Here is a 21,857-nt window from a genome sequence, read left to right on the forward strand (position 1 = left end):
GCTCTTTAGAAAACTAAATATCTAACCATTTCCTGGATGGGCATGCATTGGTAAAAGTGCTAGGTTTCACCTTTGAGATTAATAATACATTTTCTGTGTGTCTAGCACACAAACTAATGAAAAGCAAAGGCAGAATGTAAGGCCCTTTTAAGAATTATATTAAATACAATAGATTTCACAAGCACAGGCTGTGCAGGTGAAACTTAAAAAGCAGTGATTACCTAACATGCAACGGTGCAGAGATCCACAAAAAGATGACTATGTCTACCAAGAAAACCAAACACCTTGGCATTCTATGTTATTTTGTGTCCAGACAATCAGACTTGTCATAATTTTACAGCTCCCTTGCATAATTTATGTGATGGATCTTTTGGTTGTTCAGATTGCGCTTTGGCTCTTGGGGCCACTCCAGACAAAGCTCCTCATATGAATTGGTGACTTGCTGACCTCTAGGTGAGTGCAACGTGTGGCTCTTGCTGTCATAGCTATGACAAACAAAGTTGAAAAGAGAATGACACTGTTGTTGAAGTGTATTAATAAGCATCAGGAGTCAGTAACCACAAACAGTTCATAGTTTTATGTCTCTGACCACAAGGGATCATAAACTCAAATATGCATGAATTAACCCAATGTACACACAAGGATATTGTTCAGTGGGTTTCCTGGAGCTTTTGGCCCCTGTGCCACTGCACCTGCTGCGCCATTTAAGTCATGGCCCTGGTGCCTGCATGGTAACTGCACTTGTAGCTGCTTGTTCTATAGCAACATACACCAATAATTGGTGCTTAGTGGGCTTCCTGGAGCTTTTGGACCCTGTGCTACTCCATTACACCTGCTGCACCATTCAAATCATAACCCTGGTGTCTGCAAGGTAAAGGCGCTTGTGACTGCTTGTTTAGTAGCAACATATAGCAATCTTCGGTGTTCAGTGGGTTTCCTGGAGTTCTTGGCCTCTGTGCCACTGCACCTGCTGCGCCATAAAACAGGGTCATCCATGGGGGGGCTGCCTTGGTGATTGCTGATGGAGATTAAACTGAAGTTGAACAACTTGCAACTATCAGCGCCCCTCTCCACGGCTCCTAGGTCCTGCTCATCTGGCTGGCTGTACCCTATCAGACGAGAACAAGACACCTCAAGCAGCCGTAGACTGAGAGGGGGGCCGTGTTGGGAGGGGTGTTTGCAAGGAGCAGTGGCAAAGTGACCCAGCCGTGATTGCTGAAGGAAGGGGAATGCACTGTGGGAGGTTCCTGCAATGTGGCTGGCTGTACTTCCTCTGAGGAGAACAAGACATGATGAGCTTTAATATTTATTTATGTATATATTTATTTAACCATTTTGGTTGGCACTCAAGCAAATATTGAGGTCCAAGAGAGTTTCAGACTGCAACAAAAAATACAATTGGGTTTATCGGTAACAACAGCAATTGATGCAGGGGCAGTCAGAACATGACCTGTAGACTGAGAGGGGGGCTGCATTGAGGGGGGTTTGCAACCAGCGGCGGCAAAATGACCCAGCTGCCATCGCTAAACAAGAGTACCAAAAATAGAAGAGAAGGGGCAGGACTAAGGATGTGGCGCAATGGCCAGAACGTCCGACGTTGGAGCTGGGGAGTTGGGTTTGAGTCTCTGCATTAGATCAATGCCCTTTACAAACACACTTAGGAGAGCAGCCTCACAAATAAGTTCAGAGGATGAGAAGGAGTACTTGAGCCTTGGGACAATAATAGAAGCAAACAGACGCGGAACAAAAGTAAATAGTGTGTGACAGCCAATAGAAATGGAGGAAAAGTAAAGAACAAGAACACTAATCAATAAAAAGTAAGGGCAGGGCCCTAAAAAGGGTCAGAGAGGAGCTCTTTGATATGTGCATACTCTTAGACGAACCAGGCCTTGGTCCTACCAGTTTTCACCCCTTGTGTGAAACTGATTCCAGCGTAACTGTAAGCATCTGACATATACAATAATGCAGAAGTAAATATATTTATGGCAGCTTAGCCAGCTTTTGCAGGAATGTGTAACAGCCTGCTGACTCTTACACTTGCATTTGTAAATCTGATTTATAGCTGTAAACAGCTTTGTGAATTGGACGCACTGATGGCAATATGAAACGTATCATACATTTGTGAAAAGGTCTCGTGACATAAAACTAAAGCTATTTTGTCCATCAACTTCTGTAACTAGGGTTAAGTCTGGTTAGTTAAGATGAAGTAGAAATTGTTCCTTCCAAATTCGCTTATACAATGTTTTGTATTTCCTCCCTCCACCGATTTATAGTTTTGGAGGTGTTCCTACACCCAGCCCTGAGTATGGATTTGCAGAACTGTTTTCTTCACCATTCTCTCACTGAGAAAAATAGTACACCCTATCCCGCAGATTCTTAGAGCTGTTCTTTTTGGACCATTTAGTCAACTGCAGGATATATTACGACAATTATGTCTCTGAAATAATAAAACACTATTGTAGAAGCTAAAGGTGGCACAAAATTCAGTAGTTTATTTGAAGAGAAATCTTAAAATATGACTGTATTACAACAGAGAGGAAAAAGTAGCATTGGTTGTAAGCATAAATGCCTTAGTTTATTACGTCGCTCCAAGCCATTGTATTTCAGAAAATAGTTTACTTACACTAGGGAGCAGAGCACTGCTTTTTAGGGCAGCATGAGGCTTTAAGATGAATAGGAGGCCTTCCTAATACACCTAAGCAGCAAGGTTTCGTACGCAGTTTTTAATAAACGTGTAATCTCACTGGAATGTTGAGAATATTTTCTGTATTGCTTTCTTTACCGCTTCCTTGCTATTTACCTGGCTGAAAGATATGCTTGTATTTCATCATACATGATAAAATAATAATTATTAGTTCTGTGCTATTAAACAAAATGAAGTTCAGCAAGGAACAGTTTAGTGTTGGTTGTATTACATTCCCAGGAATTTGATTAGCATAACCGAAGGGCAAGCGATGTAATAGAGTATAAAATGGCAAAGAAGTGTAGACCCTGTCTGATCTAGAGAGAAGATGGTAATTGCGTAGTAATTGTGCCTTTCAGGCCTACCTGTAGCACAAGCTAGAATCCTGGGGCAAAAAAAAAAAAAAAGGTAACTTTTGGGAGAAACCAGGAACGATCAAACCATCTACATTTAAAAGTATGTAGCCAACAGGCAACACAACAACTGTATTCATATAATTTCTAGCTAACAATTGGCATTGGTCTATGCTCGAAAGGAAAGGTCATTGCCAAACATACCTCTAGAAATGTGAATAACAGCAAAACACAGATAAATCATCAGGTTTGAATTATGGGTTAGAAATTCAATATAATAACATTTTGCTCAATCACTTTTAACCATCAACTTTCTCTCTTTTTTTACCCCTTTTAAGGGCCAGCCTGGAGCAAGAGGGTTTCCGGGATTTCCTGTAAGTGGGCCTGTTAAAGCCATACTCTCTGCTTGCACGTGCTGCATGAGAATATATACAGTTGTGGATGTTGCGTTGACGAAAAGTCTAATTTTAAAATCGCTCTAGCATTATACTTATGGTATTAGAAGATTTTTGTCATCAATGCAAATGGCCTTTTGATTAATTAGAAGTAGAAATTTCAAGAATTCTATTTTGTAAAACGCATGAAATTTAACTCTAATTTAGAAATTGCAAGTTTCATGATAAAAAGCATATTTGTGGCAATAAGCCCATGTTTTCGGTCTCGAGCAAAAGTAATTGTTATGTTGTGAATGAAAGTGTACTTTTAGTACAATCAGTAGATCTATGTTTTAAGAGAGACATAAACGTTTCACTTGCGCCATACATATGTATTCTGGATAAAAAATGCACAATCTTAAAAACAACGTTAAAAGCAAAGCCAATAAATTAAGATTTCAGAATCTAGGAAACCAGGGCTTTTCCAAATTAGCATCAATATGATCAGGAGCACTTGAAACACATTTGTTGTCACTACCAGATATCCTTTAATTGTATAGAAATATGAGCACGAGAACAGTTATTTCAGGCTTGTAGCAGAAGATAAAGCACAAAAGACGCAGCAACCATTTCATTTTAACGGCTCCTAATAACGTGAATATTAAATGACGAAATTCATGGACTGCAGCAAACCAAAGAGTCGCAAATAAAACACCAATCAAGAATCATCTAAGCTGAATTATCACTATCTTAAAAAAATATTTTCCCCCGGTTTCTTCAGTTACGTTAAAGATAGGTAGCGGTACAAAACTATCATTGCTAGTATTTTTACTTTAGTCCTGCACCTTCGTCTCACCAGATACCTTAAATTCCAGTATATTTACATCTGATTGAGCTCGTTGCCTGGAATCCTAAAAGACACGTATGCAATTATTGCATTTCTGTTTTTTTGTGTCCAATTCCTAGTTTTTCCCAATACTTACCGTTCTATGTACTTTTACTATCCCACTTTGGTTTTCTTTTCCACAATATGGTCTGAGACAGTGGTCTTCAAACCTTTGAATTCTGCGCCCCTGGGTGTGAAAAATGTCGTAAGGGCCCCTAAGGTCACAAACATATTTTTTCTACAAATTGCACGCTCTACGCAAATTTAATAGTTCAGCCATTGTAGCTCTGCTGAATACCGCCGTGGTATATGTGTGCTGCCTGGCCTCCCCAAAGTGTAAAATTATCCACAGAGTGATTCTTTATCAGAACTGGGGGTAAGCCCTCACACACTCCCATCCAGGAAATATGTGAGAAAAGATGGACCACTTTAGAGTGACACACTGCCACATTGTGTTTTTTATACTCAGAACACAGCAGCGTTTTCACCATGGTGCCCCTCCGGTCCAGAACCTGGTCCCCCATATGATAAATTCAGGCTCCCAGTGGGTCTGGCCCACCAGTTTGAAGACCTCTGGTCTAGAATCAGCAACTCAGAATACCAAAATGCAGTCCCCAAGAATGCTGCTTGCCATTATATTTGTCCTAGTCACTTTTTTTTTTATACATTGAAGAACATTTAATTTGATTCCGAAGGACACACAATCTTCATTACTGCCACACTTCATTTTAATAGACCATTTTGACCTAAGACCATAGAATCCATGACATCCCGAATCGCCCCTATTTGTCCCCTTTACTAAGAAGAGGTCAAGTAGTTGTTGAGTGTGAACATAACACAAACACACAAAAATATTTTTTTAAATGAATGTAATCAAGGGTGGTGTATTATACCAATTCACTCACACACTCCTTCCGGAGCAGACTTAAAGCACATTGATGTACTGATGTGTTTGTAAGTCTGTTCTGTAAATGCCCCCATTGCTCCCTTATTATTGTACATGATCTCAAATAATTTCCTCCCTTCTTCTGATATTTTTACTATGTCAACTTTTGTTATCTATTATGCGCTGTTGGTCACCAGCTCACCAGTTTAGCGTACAATAGAAATGCCATACATATTGGAACTGCTTGTATTTTAACGAATGTACAGATTGAATTTTAGGAAACTTATGGCATAGCATTCATTATTTATTGCAGTTTTATATACTGTGAACAAACCACTATGGGTGACAGGACGATTTACAACGGTAGCAGTTTTAGACAAAACAGGACTGTGTGTGTTATATGTAATAAATAAACATACAATAGTGGCGCATTTGCTACAGTAATATGCAACAAATAAAAACAGCGAGTAGGTTAGCAAAGTTGACTTACAGTTGAAAGGAGTAACATTTTCCATTACAGAATCAAATCCGAAATTTATCAGAGGGAGCAAACATCTTTGATATGAGGAAGTAAAGATGAAAGAAACATCATTTTCAGCTCTATTTTGAAAACATTATAAAGTGGGGTTATACTGACTTCATATCATGAGTCTACACCTTAAGGATGATTACTTTTCATAACTACTTATATAGATCATTACGTACCAGACATAGAAAGCTGAGCCCCACTGTAACTAACACATCTGATATAACATTGTAATCTATTTCCCTTAAAAATCAATGCTATCCTTTTCCCAATTGGCCTGTATATTGATCTCTGATAACCGCCAAAAACATTAGATGAGATAAGAAAAGATGAAACACAATATTGCATTGTATTCTTTGCCCACATAAATTATGTAGAATGAAATGAAAGCAGTATGTTGTGGCAGTGTCTTTCTTTTGCAGGTGAGGAAATAAATAATGTCCAGAACAGATAAAATGCGATTGTGGAGGAATATGAAATGATGTTACTACATTGTACTGATACAATATGTTACACCTGGCATCCTTCAAGTGGTTTTCCCTGACTTTTTGTTTTCTGACCTGTTTTACTGACTTCATTTTTGCTGGTTTTAGGATTCTGTGCACTTTGCAATTGCTGACCAGTGCTAACATGCAGGTGTTTTGTACTCTAAACATGCCAATTTTGGATAAGCCAATGTTACCATATTTAATTTACTTGTAAGTCCCTATTAAAGTGCACTATATGTGTCCAGGCCTGTAAATGAAATGCTACTTGTGGGCCTGCAGCACTGATTGTGCCAGCCACTACAGTAGCCATTCAAACATGTCTCAGGCCTGCCACTGAAGAGCCTGTGCGCAGTTATAAACTGCCATTTCGACATGACAACTGCTCCCACTTGCCAGGTCCAAACCTTTCTTTTTATTAAACATAAATCACCCCTAAGGTAGACCTTAGTTAGCCCCAAGACCAGGGTGCACTGCATGTAAAAAATGGACATGTACTTTTAAGTTAAACATGTCTAAGTAGTGAAAAACGATTAAATTTGTTTTTCACTACTGCAAGGCCTATCTCTCCGATAGGTTAACATTGTAGTTTCTTTGAAGCAACCTTTAAGTGTAACTTCCTATTGGGAAAATAAAGAAATTTGGAGTTTGGTGTCTCTGGGCTCGCAATTTAAATTCACAACTTATGGTGAAGTCGGATTTTAAATTGTAAGTCTGAAAATGCCACTTTTGTAAAGTTGGCATTTTCCTACTTTCACCATTCTGTGGCTCTGCCTATCTCTTTGAATAAATGTTTGGGGTTGATGACAGCTGGGCTGTGTGCATTCCCTCTACACAGTAAGACACAAAGGGAGCTTGGGTGTGACAGTTGCATCCTGATGGCCTATCGTCAGGCTGATGGGTCTTTCTGGGCTAGATGGGAGGAAGGAGCTGACACACCTGAATAGGGCTGTGCCTCTCTCCACACAAAGGACTGCATAACCCCCTGTAGAGTGTCTGGAGCCAGGGAAGGAAGGGCAGGGACCTTATGCACTTCTAAGGCCTCTCTTTGAAGTCTCCCCCACTTCAAAGGCTCAACTCGGTATAAGTACTGGACCCCTAAACCCCACGAAATCATAACTCTACTGGAACTTAGGGCATTTTGCCAATAAGAAGGACTGCTGTGCTGCCTGGAGGGAATGCCACTCTGTAACTGCATTGCTGCATTGGCCTACTGCTTCTTATGTGCTGTGCTTTAGGAAGGTCTCCACTTTGCTATCTGCTTTGTTGTGTTGGCCTGCTGCCTACTGCTTCTTGTCTGAAGTGAGAAGGACTGGACCTGTGCTCTATATCCTTGAACCTATGATTATCCAAGGGCTTGTTGGTTTGCCCCCGTTCTCCTGCTGTATCTGGAACATCAAAGACTGCCTGCAACTATCCTGGTGCTTCTGGACTCTGCCATCTGTGAGTTGTACCCTTACCTGCAGAGCCCCCTTCCAGTCCGGGGCCTCAGAAGTGTGTTCTCCAGCTGCTCTCTGTAGAACCGACACATCGACCAGACTGTGTGTGAAAAATCAGTGGATCATTCCTTCGACATCGATACAGAGGCTGTTTGAAGAAAGTGGATTCAACGTTTGCGTAACTCAACCAACGACGCATCACATTCATTTTAACCAAGTTCATGCCAACACGGGACCCAACTGTGAGGCTCAACAACGACGCATCTACATGACTGTGCAGATCAGAACCAACGCATCATGCCCTCAACACTGAGGCTTTGCTCCATTAAAGGTACTGTTTCAGCATACCTTATGTGGGCTCTGTATCCGGCCTACACTCCATTCCAGCCAGCCTGAACTTTGGATTTGCATGGGTCCCTCGCGACCTCAAGTAACCTTTTGACTACTAGTGAATTCTAAGCATCTAATCTTTGAAAACTCATATCTTGACTTCACCTTATTGGATTTTTGTTTTTCTAAACTGGTGTGTCTTTTTGTGGTGTCTTTCAATGTGTTAATTTAGGGTGTGTATCTGACTTATTCTGACTAGAATTATGGTCCCTACTTGGACAGGGTGCATACCTCTGCCAACTAGCAACCCAATTTCTAACACAATCTTTCCTAGAATCCAGAAGTTGTCTTGTGTAGTAACACTTTTAGAAAAGCTGAAGCTTCATGTTAGACCTTCTGAGCTTCAAATAAAAAAACTTCTTTTAAAGTCTGTATTCCACAGCTAAAAAATATAAATCACCCATAAACAAACTCTGCTTTGAAACTATGAAATGCTTCAATCAGCGAGGTGATTCTGTGAGTAGAGACCGGGATCAAAGATAACTCCTATGAATTAATGGTTGCCATTTAGACACTTATTGCAACTGGGCAAAAAAAAACAGATAGCCACATTGAACTACAATCTTTGAGCAACCGGTGAGAATAAAACACTTGATCAATCATTCATCCATGTTAGATTAAGCATTATTGTCAATACTTATTATTCACTACTTTGATTACCAGCTCACTGGATAAACTTCTAGAAGTAGTTTTCAACTCAATATAAAGGCCGGTCAACAGTAACAATGACCTTGCACCAGAAAGTCCAGGCATTGCAAAGGGTCCTTTAAAATCGCAAAGTGAAAATGAGTCACATACATATCTAGTGATAAAGACAAGTTCTCTCTTGGGACGATCTCTGTAATGTGTCTCAACATTCCCTTTCAGCTTCTTTCCATAGGAATGCTGCAGTCTACCTTTGATGCCATTTTGGAGCACAAAATAATCCCTACAACGGCTACAGAAGGGTGCCCATGTCGCCAGTAGGCTGCTACTAACCTATCATATATACTCTTACTTTAGCAACCAAAATCTAGTTCTAAAAATCGTGGAGGATCTCATTAATCTAATCACCTCCAAGTACCAATTTCACCCCAAACGTTCTACTAGACTTGTAGAAACGTCTCAAGTGTCATTCCCTGCTCTGCAGAGGCTAGTGTTTGCTGGATATAAAGCACAACACATGGATACAATTCAGATCACAGTGAGGTCCCCCTCCCAAATCATTATCTGAGTGAAATGATATTAGCACTGGAATAAAGGGAGCTTATGCTGAATACCAACATTATATGAAGGTGAATAGTGAACAGAAGATAATGAAGGGCCTTTGAAGGTCTACATGGCACCTAGTGATATTGTGCTGACGTAGTCTTGTGATTGTTTAGCTGTAGCAGATCATGTCTCCTTTTCAGACCTTGCTTGAGAGTATAGCTATGAGTAGGTGCCATTGTTACCAATTCTTAGAGTGGGATTTGGTTCTACCCTTAGGAACAGTACCATCTCACCTCATGCTGTCAGCTGTTTGGTGTATCATTCTGCCTTCTAGGGAGTGCCTGCATTGTAATGCATGATGGACTTTTGTATACCTCCAAATACGAGAAATCATTATACTTTTAATTGCTTTATGTTCTATTTGCATAGTGTTCAGAAAAAAAAAGTTTTACACTGAAGCTGGCGTTTTAACTGTTTTAATCAGGACTCCAAAGGCAAGTCAGGAATATGACTTTGCCAATGCTTGTTTCATTAAATAGTTTAATAAGACATATGCAGGTACACCTCGGCAATGTCAATGTCTGGTAGGATCATGTAAGGAGGAGGCATAGCTGTAGGTGCCTTAAGAACCTAAAAGTCTCTGCACTTCTGGGACCTCATTCACAAAACTTTATGTGCTTTTTCAACTATGTCCACGTAAGCCTGGATTTAAGTTTGTAAATTGCAAATCCTAATTTAAAACCACATTATACACAAATGGAATTTCCTTTTATTAGTGTGGAAAGGTAATTTCTTGATTGCCTTTTTCACAGGAGTATTTACGCGGGGTGGAGGTGTTACTGTGAAGGCAGCCATGCTTAAACCTGTGACAACCTTGAAAGTTGTAGCTTTGCGAGTATTCATTCAAGTTTACAATCGTATTTCCCACATTGAAAGCACGTGGGAAGTTATTCACCAAAAAGAAGTCAGAATGGATTTTTTTGTAGGATGATCAGAGAATGACAATTGTCACATATATTATGAATGCTAGGAAAGGGTTTTTTCCATAGGAAAGGAGATTGCTCTCTCTGGCAAGTATTTTCCCTCTGGAGAGAAACTGCTTATCCGGAAATAGCAAGATGCATTCTACATACACTCCCAAAAGTAGCTAAGATTAAGTTTACACCTGAAATCTACAAATAAGGTACCATCTGGATTTCTATGATATTGCAATAAAGAGAGAGACACTAGCCAAGCAGAGTTAATCCTACTCACTCATATGTATTCTTATTTGTAAATGTACCCCTTTGGGGTTATTGAGCTACCAAAGCTTGTCTATGTAAGGAGGGCTGACTGGTAGGTTTATGTCTGTAAGTAATCTATGCAACTGTTGACCATGGATTCAGTAGTTGTAAGAGCCAGGGGCACCGAAGTTACTTTCCTTTAGTTGTGCTATATGCTCCTATCACTATATATTCAATATATGCCATTGTTACCCAATTACAGCAAGGCTAGAAGATGTCAAGAAGTAACCTTGCTTGACGTTTACTTGTATGAAAGGGTAGTTTTCATGTTCTACTTCACAGAAGAGTGAAAAGGTAGTGCAACAACTGCCACTGACCAAAATTCGATTGGAACAGGGCTATTGAATGTGTTTTCCATTTTACCAAATATTGGTAGTCATTCAAATGGCTGGTGGAACATCTAATATATCTTACTTGAAATAACAGATCTTGCGTTTTGCCACCTTTTACATGCTTTCTCTTGACAATTTGGAAAGAAAACATATCTTTCAACAGCTGCAAGTACATACACAAAAGTAATTTCTGAGTCGGGTATACAGAACACCTTCTATTTGACCAAGTATTTGAATCCCAGGGTTCCATACAAATCCAGGAACCTGGCCTGAGCACAGTCATACCTGCTTTTACAGCAGGAGAGACATTTTAATCGAACGGTTTACAATCTGATACCTTAATACAGCTCTGCTAAAGCTCACTGGTTTCAGTGCTCCTTTTTTATTTCTATGTATATCAAACAAAATAGTACTATAACTAGGCCATGTCAAACGGTGAGATGTAAGAAAAAGCCATCCTTTAACATGTAGCAAGGGGCGTCTGCGTTTCATGCATTTCAACATTAAACTGCTGAATAATGGTCAGAAAGTGGGTCGTTTTGAGCCAGCAAGGATAGACTTATAATGTGATCAGTGGAATAGATGTTTAAGAATAAGAAAACAGAAAAGTAAAAAAAAAAACTGAAACCTTTCAGCCTAGATAGGGATAGTTAGGAAGAATGTCACTGAGCTCTTGCTGTACCCTTGACGGCCCTGACCTCATCCACAAAGTGACCGGTGCTTTATTTTAGTCTATTTTGTTTTCCATTGTGTCAATTGAAAGGAAATGCACATGACAACATGTGCCTACCAGAGAAGCCGTAGGATTACTCCCTAGCTCAATTGGGAGAGGGCTAGATTTACATCAATATGAAAACTATGATGATGTTCAAGCTGGCGCCTGAGAGGGGTCTGACATCTACCGTGGCTGCTGTTCCAGCTTTGCATAATCAGTAGAGCAAGAGTGTGGTGGTACACTCTGTGTCTCAGACTTTATACAATAGTTCTTCACAAACGGGTTGAAATAATCTCAAAATGCAGTACCTAAAAACCTATTTCACCAAAGATACACACAAAACATTCCTCACGAGAAGAAGGTAATTCTAAGGCTGTTGCATTGGAAAAAAACCTACTTCTTTTCTCTTGCACATAAAAAGGCCACTCATAATAAAAATGGCAAGTCCTTCGTAGGCTGTGCTAGCCAATATTAAGGACATAAGCGTGTTTTTGTGTGGTCAGACATTTTTGTTTTTCCATATATTAGGAATTTACCCTGATTTGTATGTCTTTTTAATAAAATAAGTTGCACTTGTACAGCCCACCGTAGGTGACCTTGACGTTGACTGACACGTTTAATCTAACCCAACTTAATGATACTCATTTTACCGATTTTGGAAGGATGAAAGTCTGAGTGCACCTGTCAGGATTCACTACCCGTGACCATGAGATCAAACAAAGATTCATGCTATGGCCTTAGTCCGCTGAGTCACCAGAGTCATGCCACAATGTCAGTAGAATTTATATGGCCAAAGGCCATGCATTTAAATATCTCCTTCCTTAAATTTACCCAGGAAGTGATTTTGTTATAATGATTGTAACATAACGTGTGTCTTAGAAATAATGCGTTTTTGGGGTGTTCAAAACACTGCGCTGCACATTTTTGAGCCGGTTTCCATCGAGTATTCACCACGCATGCATATGCACCACTCTGCGTGGCCCTAATAGCTCCATAAATCTGGAGTAAGGCAACGCGCAAATCGCTGCATTTCCTTGTTCTGCCCTGGGAAGGCAGTCCATGAGTGTTGTGTGGTTGTTCCCATGCAACTCCAATGGATTTTGACGCATTCCCAGATTTACCATAAACAGGTAAACCTGGGAATGCGCCAAAATGCTACGTCTAGGGCACAAGTCCTACAGTAAGTAGTGGGGGTATAAAAAAGCCAGACAGTATGCAAGTGACATCATGGCACATGCCATCACAGTGCGTGACATCATAGAGCGTGACCGCATATGTCATCACAGGGCGTGGCATCACAGCCCATGGCATCACAGGAAGTGACATCACAAGAAGTGACATCAGGTCTTAAGACCTCACACATCTGTTTAGCAAGGCTATCATGAGTATATTTGAACGCAATAAAATACAAATGAGATTTTGCAAAAAAAGTGATGCAACCTCAGTACAAAATCTTGGCCTCAACTTATACATTTTTTTTTTAAACCATGCCACTAAGAAATTGGCAATAAGGAGACATGTGGCAGTACATCTATTCTGCTTAATGGGTTACAAAGTATGCATTTTAAAATATCTTATGGGGTTAAGACACCTGCTGCAGAGATCTTTCTGTCTCCGGAAAATCAGCTGTGATGTGAAGTGCTGGGACACCTTGTATTTAGATGAGTGGTGCTATAGTGCTATAAAAGAAATGAAACAAGATAGTGGGATTTAAATTGTTATGTGTGTAAATACTGGAAAGACCAACATGTTAGACTTTTTTTTACAGGGCATGCATATGTCTTATTTACAGGGACCGAACAAAGTCGAAAGCATGCCTCTCTTAACTGCTTGTGAAGTGATAAGCTGTGTGTCTTTGTTTCCCCTTCATTGCATTCAGGTGTAAGGCTCCCGATAGCTCCCAGCCAGGATACTCCAACAAAAGGTGGCCTGATGGCCCCTTGACTTCGGCCTTTGTTATGGGCCGAGCTGGTATCTGGCAAGCCACCTCACCACCTGAGCATTGTTGCTCGTAAAAAAGCAGACAATGTGAAGGCAGTGCTGAATGTGGCCCAGTGTCTAAAAATCACACAGGGACAAGTTTAGCATATTTTTATGGGGTTCGCCCTCTGGGCAGGGTAGACGGCGGCCACCCAGTGAAAAAAATTGGGTAGACACGGGTTTACCTGCGTCTACCCTCAACTTGTACTCTCGCTAGACCTTCCCAAGCGAGGCGTAAGGAAGAGAAATAACTTTTTTTCCTCTTTGTTACTTCCTCTTTCTATGTGTGCTATATTCTGCAGCACACATAGAGGAATATGCCTAAGGGAATTGGTTTTGTGCAGGGTGGTGCCCCTTCCTGCACAAAAACAATCCTACATGGAACCAAGGCCCTAGTGGATGTGGGTTTACTAGTTGTACATTTAGCACATATCTTTTCCTTTTAAAAAATACATACACTCATGCAAACACATTATTTTCTGCCTGCTGGTAGGTATAATAGGGAATCAGTCCTAATACAAGCTGATAGAGTGGCAGGTAAGTAAACTCAAACAAGCATTTGCAATGCAATGGGTCTCACATTTGCTTGAGTTAAAGCTGTTGGTGTTGTAAATTCATAACTGGACTTTTCTTGCCACACAAATTGGTCAAACATATCAAGAGTGTTCAAACAGTCATAGTGTAATAAGGATTTTAAGGTGGCCTGAATCATGTTCATAATTGCAATACAGAGAGATTAATAAAACATATACAATTATCATATAAACCCAATAGAAACCTTTACCAGAAATAAACTTTTGGTATTAGACTATAGTACTCTGAACAGCCCTAAAGAACACCAAAACAAAAATAGCATTTACAAAAAAACATAATGATGAAACCATATAGTTAGCTTCTAGAAAGCATAACCACATGAAAACAAATACCCAAAAACATGTGTAGTACATTATACGTTTTCACATTTCCAGGACTAGCAGATCCACTACAATGATATTACAAACAAGACAGAACACAAACCACTCTCAGCTGTAAAACAAAAGTTTCAACCATAAGAGAGATTAAAAAGAGACTGATTGGTGAGACCCAAAAATGAGATTATGGGACGACCAAGTGCAGCCAATTTTGTATTATGTTGACTGTAATGCTTAGAAGAGCCCCTAGAAAACATCACAATAAAAATAGCATTTGTAAGAAACATGGTCATGTAACCATATAGTTAGCCCCGGAGCTCATAACCACATGAAAACACAATAGCAGAATGTAATGCAGTGCAACCATATATTTAGCCCCTAGAGAGTTTAGTGCCTCAGACATTTTCAGGGCTACTGCAGTATTAAGGTCCTTAGAATACAAACTGCTCCCAGCTTTAAAAATAAAAAGTTCCAGCCATAAGAGAGCTTAAAAAGGCATTAAAGGTGTGAGGGGTTATTATTTCGGGGTCCCCACTAACCTAGTGCGGGACCTAGAGATGACCTAAACAGAAATAGTATGTCATGCTGAACATTTTGGTGGTGGTCCCACAGGCTGAGTTGTGGGCAAACATGTTTTGAAAAAGAATGCTTGCAAAGCATTTTTGGGTGAGTTTTCCTGAATGCAGTGAATATTGCAGTATCACCTCTGCTGCTGTGCCGGGAGAGCTGCATTGAGATTGCTGTGTTTTTTAGTAAAGCATTTATCAATTACTAGTGTTTTTAGGAAAGCTATGGAGTGTGAAGGGGAGAGCCAAAAGAAATGACTCTGATTAGGTAACAGTGTGAACAATGTGACCAGCGCTCCAATACCGCAGATGGAATTTGCTCTGTTGGCTCTGTGAGCTCCATGGCCGTCATGAAGCACACTCTGAAGTAAACTGGCAATCATGCAATAATCCATGTAACAGGGTCAGTCTGCAAGGCAGTTACAAATTTACCCCAAGGCGGGACAAACATAAAGCATTTCCCAATGAGATCAAGGGATTTTTGAAAGGCAAGCCCATGAATGAGTGAAAGTGATGTGCATGAGATGGGTGTGGTTAAAAGCCCACAGATAGATAACAACAAATCGGAAAGCGCTTGCGCGTGCGACCTAAAAATAAAATAACAAATGAACAGCCAATATGTGTTGTTTTGGTGTCATTGCGGTCAAAAGTAAATTGTACCCCACTGTTAGCTTGGCGTATTTTTTAATTATTGTTAATGGCTTCTCCGCAACTACAATATCATACAAACTTGGCCTAAAAAATACCTTTTCAGTTGACTGCTGCGACTATAAGTAGTTCTGGGTGAAAAGCTACAACTTGAACCATGGTTGCTCCTACAACAAAACGCCATAGTCTACAACATCAAGCAGCACAGTCCACATTCGATATAAAGTTACCCTTATACACTAAACAGCATTAATGCTCTTCTGGCCAAAACTAAGGCTCCACATCTTTAGATTTTGGACAGACTAGAGAAAGGCCTTCATTCCTGAAATGCAGTTGCTAGATTCTAGTATTCTCCTAGAAATAACAGAGGTCCACAAATCACAGATGTTTCTGCTGTGTAATATCCGAGACTTCTGAATGACATATATAGGCTATTACCTTTCTTCAAAATGTAGTTACAGATTTTCATTTTTGTGCACAGGGAAGGGTTTGCTTCGAACGTTTGTACCATAAAATGATGAAAAGAAAGTATTACTTAGCAACAGAGTAATTGATTGATTCATTAATTGATTGATTGAATTATTTGCCTATATTAAAGAGTGAGTGGTAACTGGAAGTCCACCGGACCTTTCTAAATGGTCGCTGTTTACTGTGCACTGAAACCTAAACTTGTGCTTAATTAAGGACACTTGCCATCAAAGAGATGAAGAAGAGATAACCGAGGGAATCTACAGCTGTACTTAACACTTCTTTTCTTTCTTACAGGGTCCAATTGGATTAGATGGTAAACCAGTAAGTGCCCTATTTCTCATTAGCCTTCCAACATAGCACTGTTCTTCCTTTTCTATCCCACTTCTGGATTTGGTATTGTAATCTGTATTATTAAGCTTGAAAAAGGAGAAAGGAAGAAGGAAAAAGGGAAAAAGGGATCAACGGAGAGAGAAAATAGACCTAGGGGGTCATTACAACCCTGGCGGATGGCGGAGAACCGGCAGTAAGACCGCCAACAGGCTGGCGGTCTTACCTTGGTGAATTATGACCGCCATGGTCATCCGCCGGTTCTCCGTCCCGCCCGCCAGGGCGGAGACGACCGCCGGGCTGGAGACCTGGGTCTCCAGCCCGGCGGCCGTCACTATACCTCCGGCGGTATTTGGACCCAGCTTACCGCTGTGGATTTCCAGCGGTTTCAACCGCAATGAAATCCATGGCGGTAAGCACTATCAGTGCCAGGGAATTCCTTCCCTGGCACTGATAGGGGTCTCCACCACCCCCCACCCCCACCCCGACTCCCTCCCCTACACCCCCCACCACCCCTGCCACCCCCCAAAGGTGGCAGGGCACCCCTCCCCACCTCGACCTCCAACATAACATTACTCACACACACCCGACACGCATGCAGGCACCACCAACACACACACGCACACACCCCGACATACATGCCTACATCCACACACACAGTCAGACACGCACACCCACATTCAAACATACACGCACACATCCATACAGACATACCCACAGCCACACATGCACTCATTCCCATTCACACAACACCCCTGCAAGCATACACGCACCCACACACCCCCTCTACATACACAGACGCACACCCCCATGCACGCACACAACACACAACACCCCCCCACCCCCCTCCCCTAACGGACGATCGACTTACCTGGTCTGTCGATCCTCCGGGAGGGGACGGGAGCCATGGGGGCAGCTCCGCCGACACCAGACCGCCAACAGAACACCGCCACGGCAAATCACAGGACGTGATTCGCTGGGCGGTGTTCTGTTGGCGTGGCAGTGGAGGTGGAGCAACCTCCACTTCCCCGCCGCCCGCAAGTATGGCTGTTGGCGGCTCTCCGTCGGAATAACGACGGAGAGCAGCCAACAGTCATAATACGCCGAGCAGCAAACCGCCTGCACAGGCGGTCTTCCGCACGGCGGTCCCTCGGCGGTCTTGCAAAAAGACTGCTGAGGTCGTAATGACCCCCTTAGACTTTTAGTGACTTGGGAAGATTATGGGGATCAATTGCTCATCAATTTAAATATTTTAAATGATTGTCACATCATTACAGACAATTTTCTTGTGAGAGTTCTAGATACAGATATTGTAGTTTTCAGGCACATTTTGGAAACAACTATAAGGTAGTAATTCATGGTACAACACATCATAAAAGCTTGTCTGTATTTACGACCAATGTTTTACAGCCTTTTTACAGACATTTTCAAACACAAAGGTCTGTTTTAGGACAAATGCCTCAGTGTGTAGGCCAAGCAAGACACACTTGAAATGGAAAGGATGTATTGTTTAGGAAATGGCAGCTGCTTCCTGCAGGGTGGCTTAAGATGTACACATCCTCAAAATATGTGCCTTTTAAAGCAGTGAACAATTACCTTGACTTGGAGCACTTCCATTTTGTGCCTTATTTAGAAAACGTGCAATCTTTGATTTGAATGTATGTAAAATAAAACATGCCATAGCCAAGGCTGACATAACTGGTGCATTTTTAAACACATTCGTTTGGAGATTTAAAATTGTCCACACTTATGCTTCTTAAACTTCAGATGGCATCTAAGCCTTCAATGCAGCATATGTTTTACATGCATCGCAGAAACCGACATGATGCTTCTCTTACAACATAAAAAAAATCGAGATTAGTGCTTACTAGCGGTTCAATGTCTAAATCTTTTTGTAAGCCTGTCCTACTTGTCTGGCTCAAACATCTTTAAAAAAATCAGTAAAGTGTTGAAAAGAGAAACGTCACACATAAGTGCCACCCCCCAAATTATTGTCTCTTGAGAACAATGCATTCCAATAAACTGGACGGTGGTGGGGTTAACTTCAGCATCTCCCTTGTTTTTCATGTGGATTCTCTAGCAACCCATCATGTGTGATACCCTGACTTAGTTACTATGCAACAAGAGCCGATGTCAAAGACTGATTTACTGATCTGTAGGATAGTCCACCTGCATCTCAGGATACCAGGATGGAGGAAGATGGCATAGGATGTGGCATTCAAGGAGTTGGGACGAAGAACTCATTGTGTTCCAACTACACCATCAACACAGCTCACTGCCTTTCTCTGCTTTCTCCCAAGTCCATTGAGAGTCTGTAAGTGGTTAGAGTAGGAGGTCGAACTGCCAATGGTTTGGGAGGCAAAGGTGAGAAATAATAGTGTAACATGCCCTTCCCTTCCAGTCAGTTTCAGATGTGAGTTGAAGGTAGATGATATATTGGAACTGGTTTCCAAGCAGATCTTATAGGAATCTGGAGGCACTTGGATCACAGGGTTCACAATTGTGAAGTTCTTAAATGTAAGCTATACTTTCAGGAGGCATTGTGCATGGTATTGGGCTATTGATTTCATTATGATGGCCTCATTCAATAAAGATGTGGTAGCTTCAGTTTAGTGTGATGTGCTTCCATTGTGAAATAGGATCAGCACTGGTGCTGTCCTATCTCACAGAATGCAGTTCGCTACTGACGAGCATATCTAAGGCCCTGCTGGCTGCCATGAAAATCATCATGCATGCGGTATCCTACATGCACACATATACACTTGCAAGACAGGCTTTCTCTTCATAAATCTCAAACCCACATACATACATACAAACTTACATACCCATATACAATATTCAGAATGAGTTGACAGCTAGTAGGGTGAGAAAGGGAAGTGAGGGCTTTCGGGGTAGATTGGCAACATAGCCAGTTTTACGCATGTCATAAACTTGACTGGTCATAGGAGTCCAAATAGAGGATACGATCTCTACCAAAATCTTCATTATATTAACTAGGAGAGAATGTATTGGGGTAGAAGAACAGTCCCAAGTTCACAAACAGTCCTAGTATATTTGTTCCTAGTTTTGCAGCTGTAGATGGGGCAAACACGCACTTTGGTGTTCTTATTTCAAGCATCAAAGCAGTAGACATTCGGGAGAGAGCTCGGATTTATGTTTGAGCCTCATAATACAAATGATTTTTGAAAGAGATATTAGAAAAGTTGCGCTCCACCTAGTGCAGCACCACTTTCCTTGCCCCACTTAACGCCCCCTACTGCCACCATGTGTGCTCCATATTTAAAATATGTAAAATAATGCGCCCCATGGTGCAGGGGAGGGGGCAATAGCGTAATTTGTTTTTACACTATTGATGTACTCTGCAGGAGTAGTGCCAAAATGTTGGCGCTGCTCCTGCAGAGTACATAGGGGCCTATAATAAATAATTGTATGCCCCCTTTTATCGCCTCCTCTAAGCAGGCGTTAAAAGTGCCGAAAACAATGGTGCACGGAAATCACTTAGATTTCCTTGGGCCATTTTTTCAACCCCCCCTAAAGGGGGAACGACCCCTTGCATACATTATACCTGACACAAGCATAATGTGGTGCAAGGGGTTACAAAGTGGTGGAATGCATGCATTGGGCCACTTTGTGAAAAATGGCATGGGGGAGCCTTAGCGCAAAAAAAATGATGCTATGGCGGCGCTAAGGTGGCACAAGGGGCTCTTAAATCTGCCCCTTAGTGGCTAATGTGTGCTGTTCATTGCGTTTGGAGAGTACTATCACTCAATTCAAAGAAGCTTTATTGCGGCTACAAGAGCCAAAAAAGCGCGAGCAGTAATAAATACAAATAAATGCACATGATAAAATAAAATTGCAGGTAATTATGGTGATCAAAGGGAGTAAAATATAAATAAAAATTAAAATGGAATAAAAATGAGATAGAATAAGATGGAACGAAATTAGATAAAATGAAATGATGTGAAATGCACTGTGCAGGATGTTGGGACAGTCTTATTTGGAGTCTTTGTCCGGGAGAGTTTTCCCTCTGATAAGCCAACTAGCTCCGAGGAATTTGGCGATAGCGATCACTAGCGTTGGCCTGGTGTCTGATCTAAGGATTCGCAGAGCTAGCGCAGAGCAGCGTGCTCCCAGTAGTCTGCATGCCGGGGCCAGCCATTTCCTACGGGGGGCAGTATACGCGGGGCATGCAAAAAGGAGGTGAGGGAGATTCTCGACGGGGGCTTTGCAAGCAGGGCATGCGGTGGATTCGTTGTGTGACCAGCTGCTGGTGAAAAGTCTTAATGGGAGTGTTCCAATGCGGAGCTGGAAGTACAGTTTCCTTTCCCTTGGGGCCGTGATTAGGTCCCAAAAAGTTTCGTACTTGCATGACTCTTTTAGGTTGGCAAAGTCACAAGATAATGTAGTGTGGAGTGCAGCCCGAATGTCTTCGTTGTTGGCCCTTTGCCAGTAAAGTTTCTTTAGTTCGCTTTTCGAGGGAAAGACTGACGTGGCTGGTGAGTTCCAGAGATCATCGAGCCCGATAGAGTGAAGTAAATCCTTGATGGATCGTAGCCAAGGGATTCTGTGCAGGTGGTCGGCTTTTAGGATGACCTGTAGAGCTTCGGTGAAGATGACAAGTTCCGGAGTGGTCCAGAGACGTCGCCAGTACAGCAGAGGTCGCAGGCGGGCTTTGTGACCAATGCGTTTGATGCCGAGGTCCTTGAAAAGAGGGAACAGTGGGGTGCTTAGCGGAAGGGACACAAGGTTTCTTAAGAAGTTGTTTTCAGCGGTGGTTAGGTCTTGGGTTTTGCTATAACCCCAAAGTTCAGCCCCGTAGAGCGCTGAGGAAACTGCCTGGGCTTCGTATAACTGTAATACTGGGCGAATTGGTTTTGTGTGTGAGAGGTGGAAATTTTTTAGTAGAGCCCCAGTTGTTTGTCTTAATTTAAGGGCTTGTTTTCCTATGTGTGGCTTCCAGGACATGTTGTCAGTGAGTGTTATGCCCAGGTAGCGGAAAATGCCCACCTTCTCGAGTGAGGAGCCCTCTAAAGTAAATTTCCCTTTGAAAGATCTGTGGGGATTAAGGGTCATTAGTTTGGTTTTCGTTGCGTTGATTTCGAGACCCTGGGATGAACAGAAATGCTCGAAGCACGCAAGGAGTTTCCTTAGACCACTAGGGGTCTTAGATATCATAAGAGTGTCATCGGCAAAGAGTAAGACTGGGATTTTTTGTGTGCCAAGTGAAGGTGCGTCAGCCTGCAGTCTGAGGAGGGAGGGGACAATTTCGTTGATGTACAGGGAAAAGAGGGTCGGGGCAAGTACGCAACCTTGCCGCACACCCCTAGAGACGTGGATTCTATCGGTAAGTTGGCCCTTGTTGCCCCACCTGACTTGTGCGTAGTTGTCCTCGTGGAGTCGTATCAAAATGG

General features: G+C 41.7%; 1 protein-coding gene across 1 annotated transcript in view; it reads left to right on the forward strand.

Annotated features, from left to right (window-relative positions):
- COL13A1 (collagen type XIII alpha 1 chain) overlaps positions 1–21,857 on the forward strand; it is a 650,895-nt gene that overhangs the window by 134,545 nt on the left and 494,493 nt on the right. Inside the window, exons 5-6 of the mRNA XM_069242266.1 lie at positions 3,375–3,410; positions 16,414–16,440. Of these exons, the coding sequence (XP_069098367.1) occupies positions 3,375–3,410; positions 16,414–16,440 (63 nt within the window). The remainder of the gene's footprint in view (positions 1–3,374; positions 3,411–16,413; positions 16,441–21,857) is intronic.

The sequence above is a fragment of the Pleurodeles waltl genome, chromosome 6, assembly GCF_031143425.1.
Source record: "Pleurodeles waltl isolate 20211129_DDA chromosome 6, aPleWal1.hap1.20221129, whole genome shotgun sequence".
Lineage (NCBI taxonomy): Eukaryota > Metazoa > Chordata > Amphibia > Caudata > Salamandridae > Pleurodeles > Pleurodeles waltl.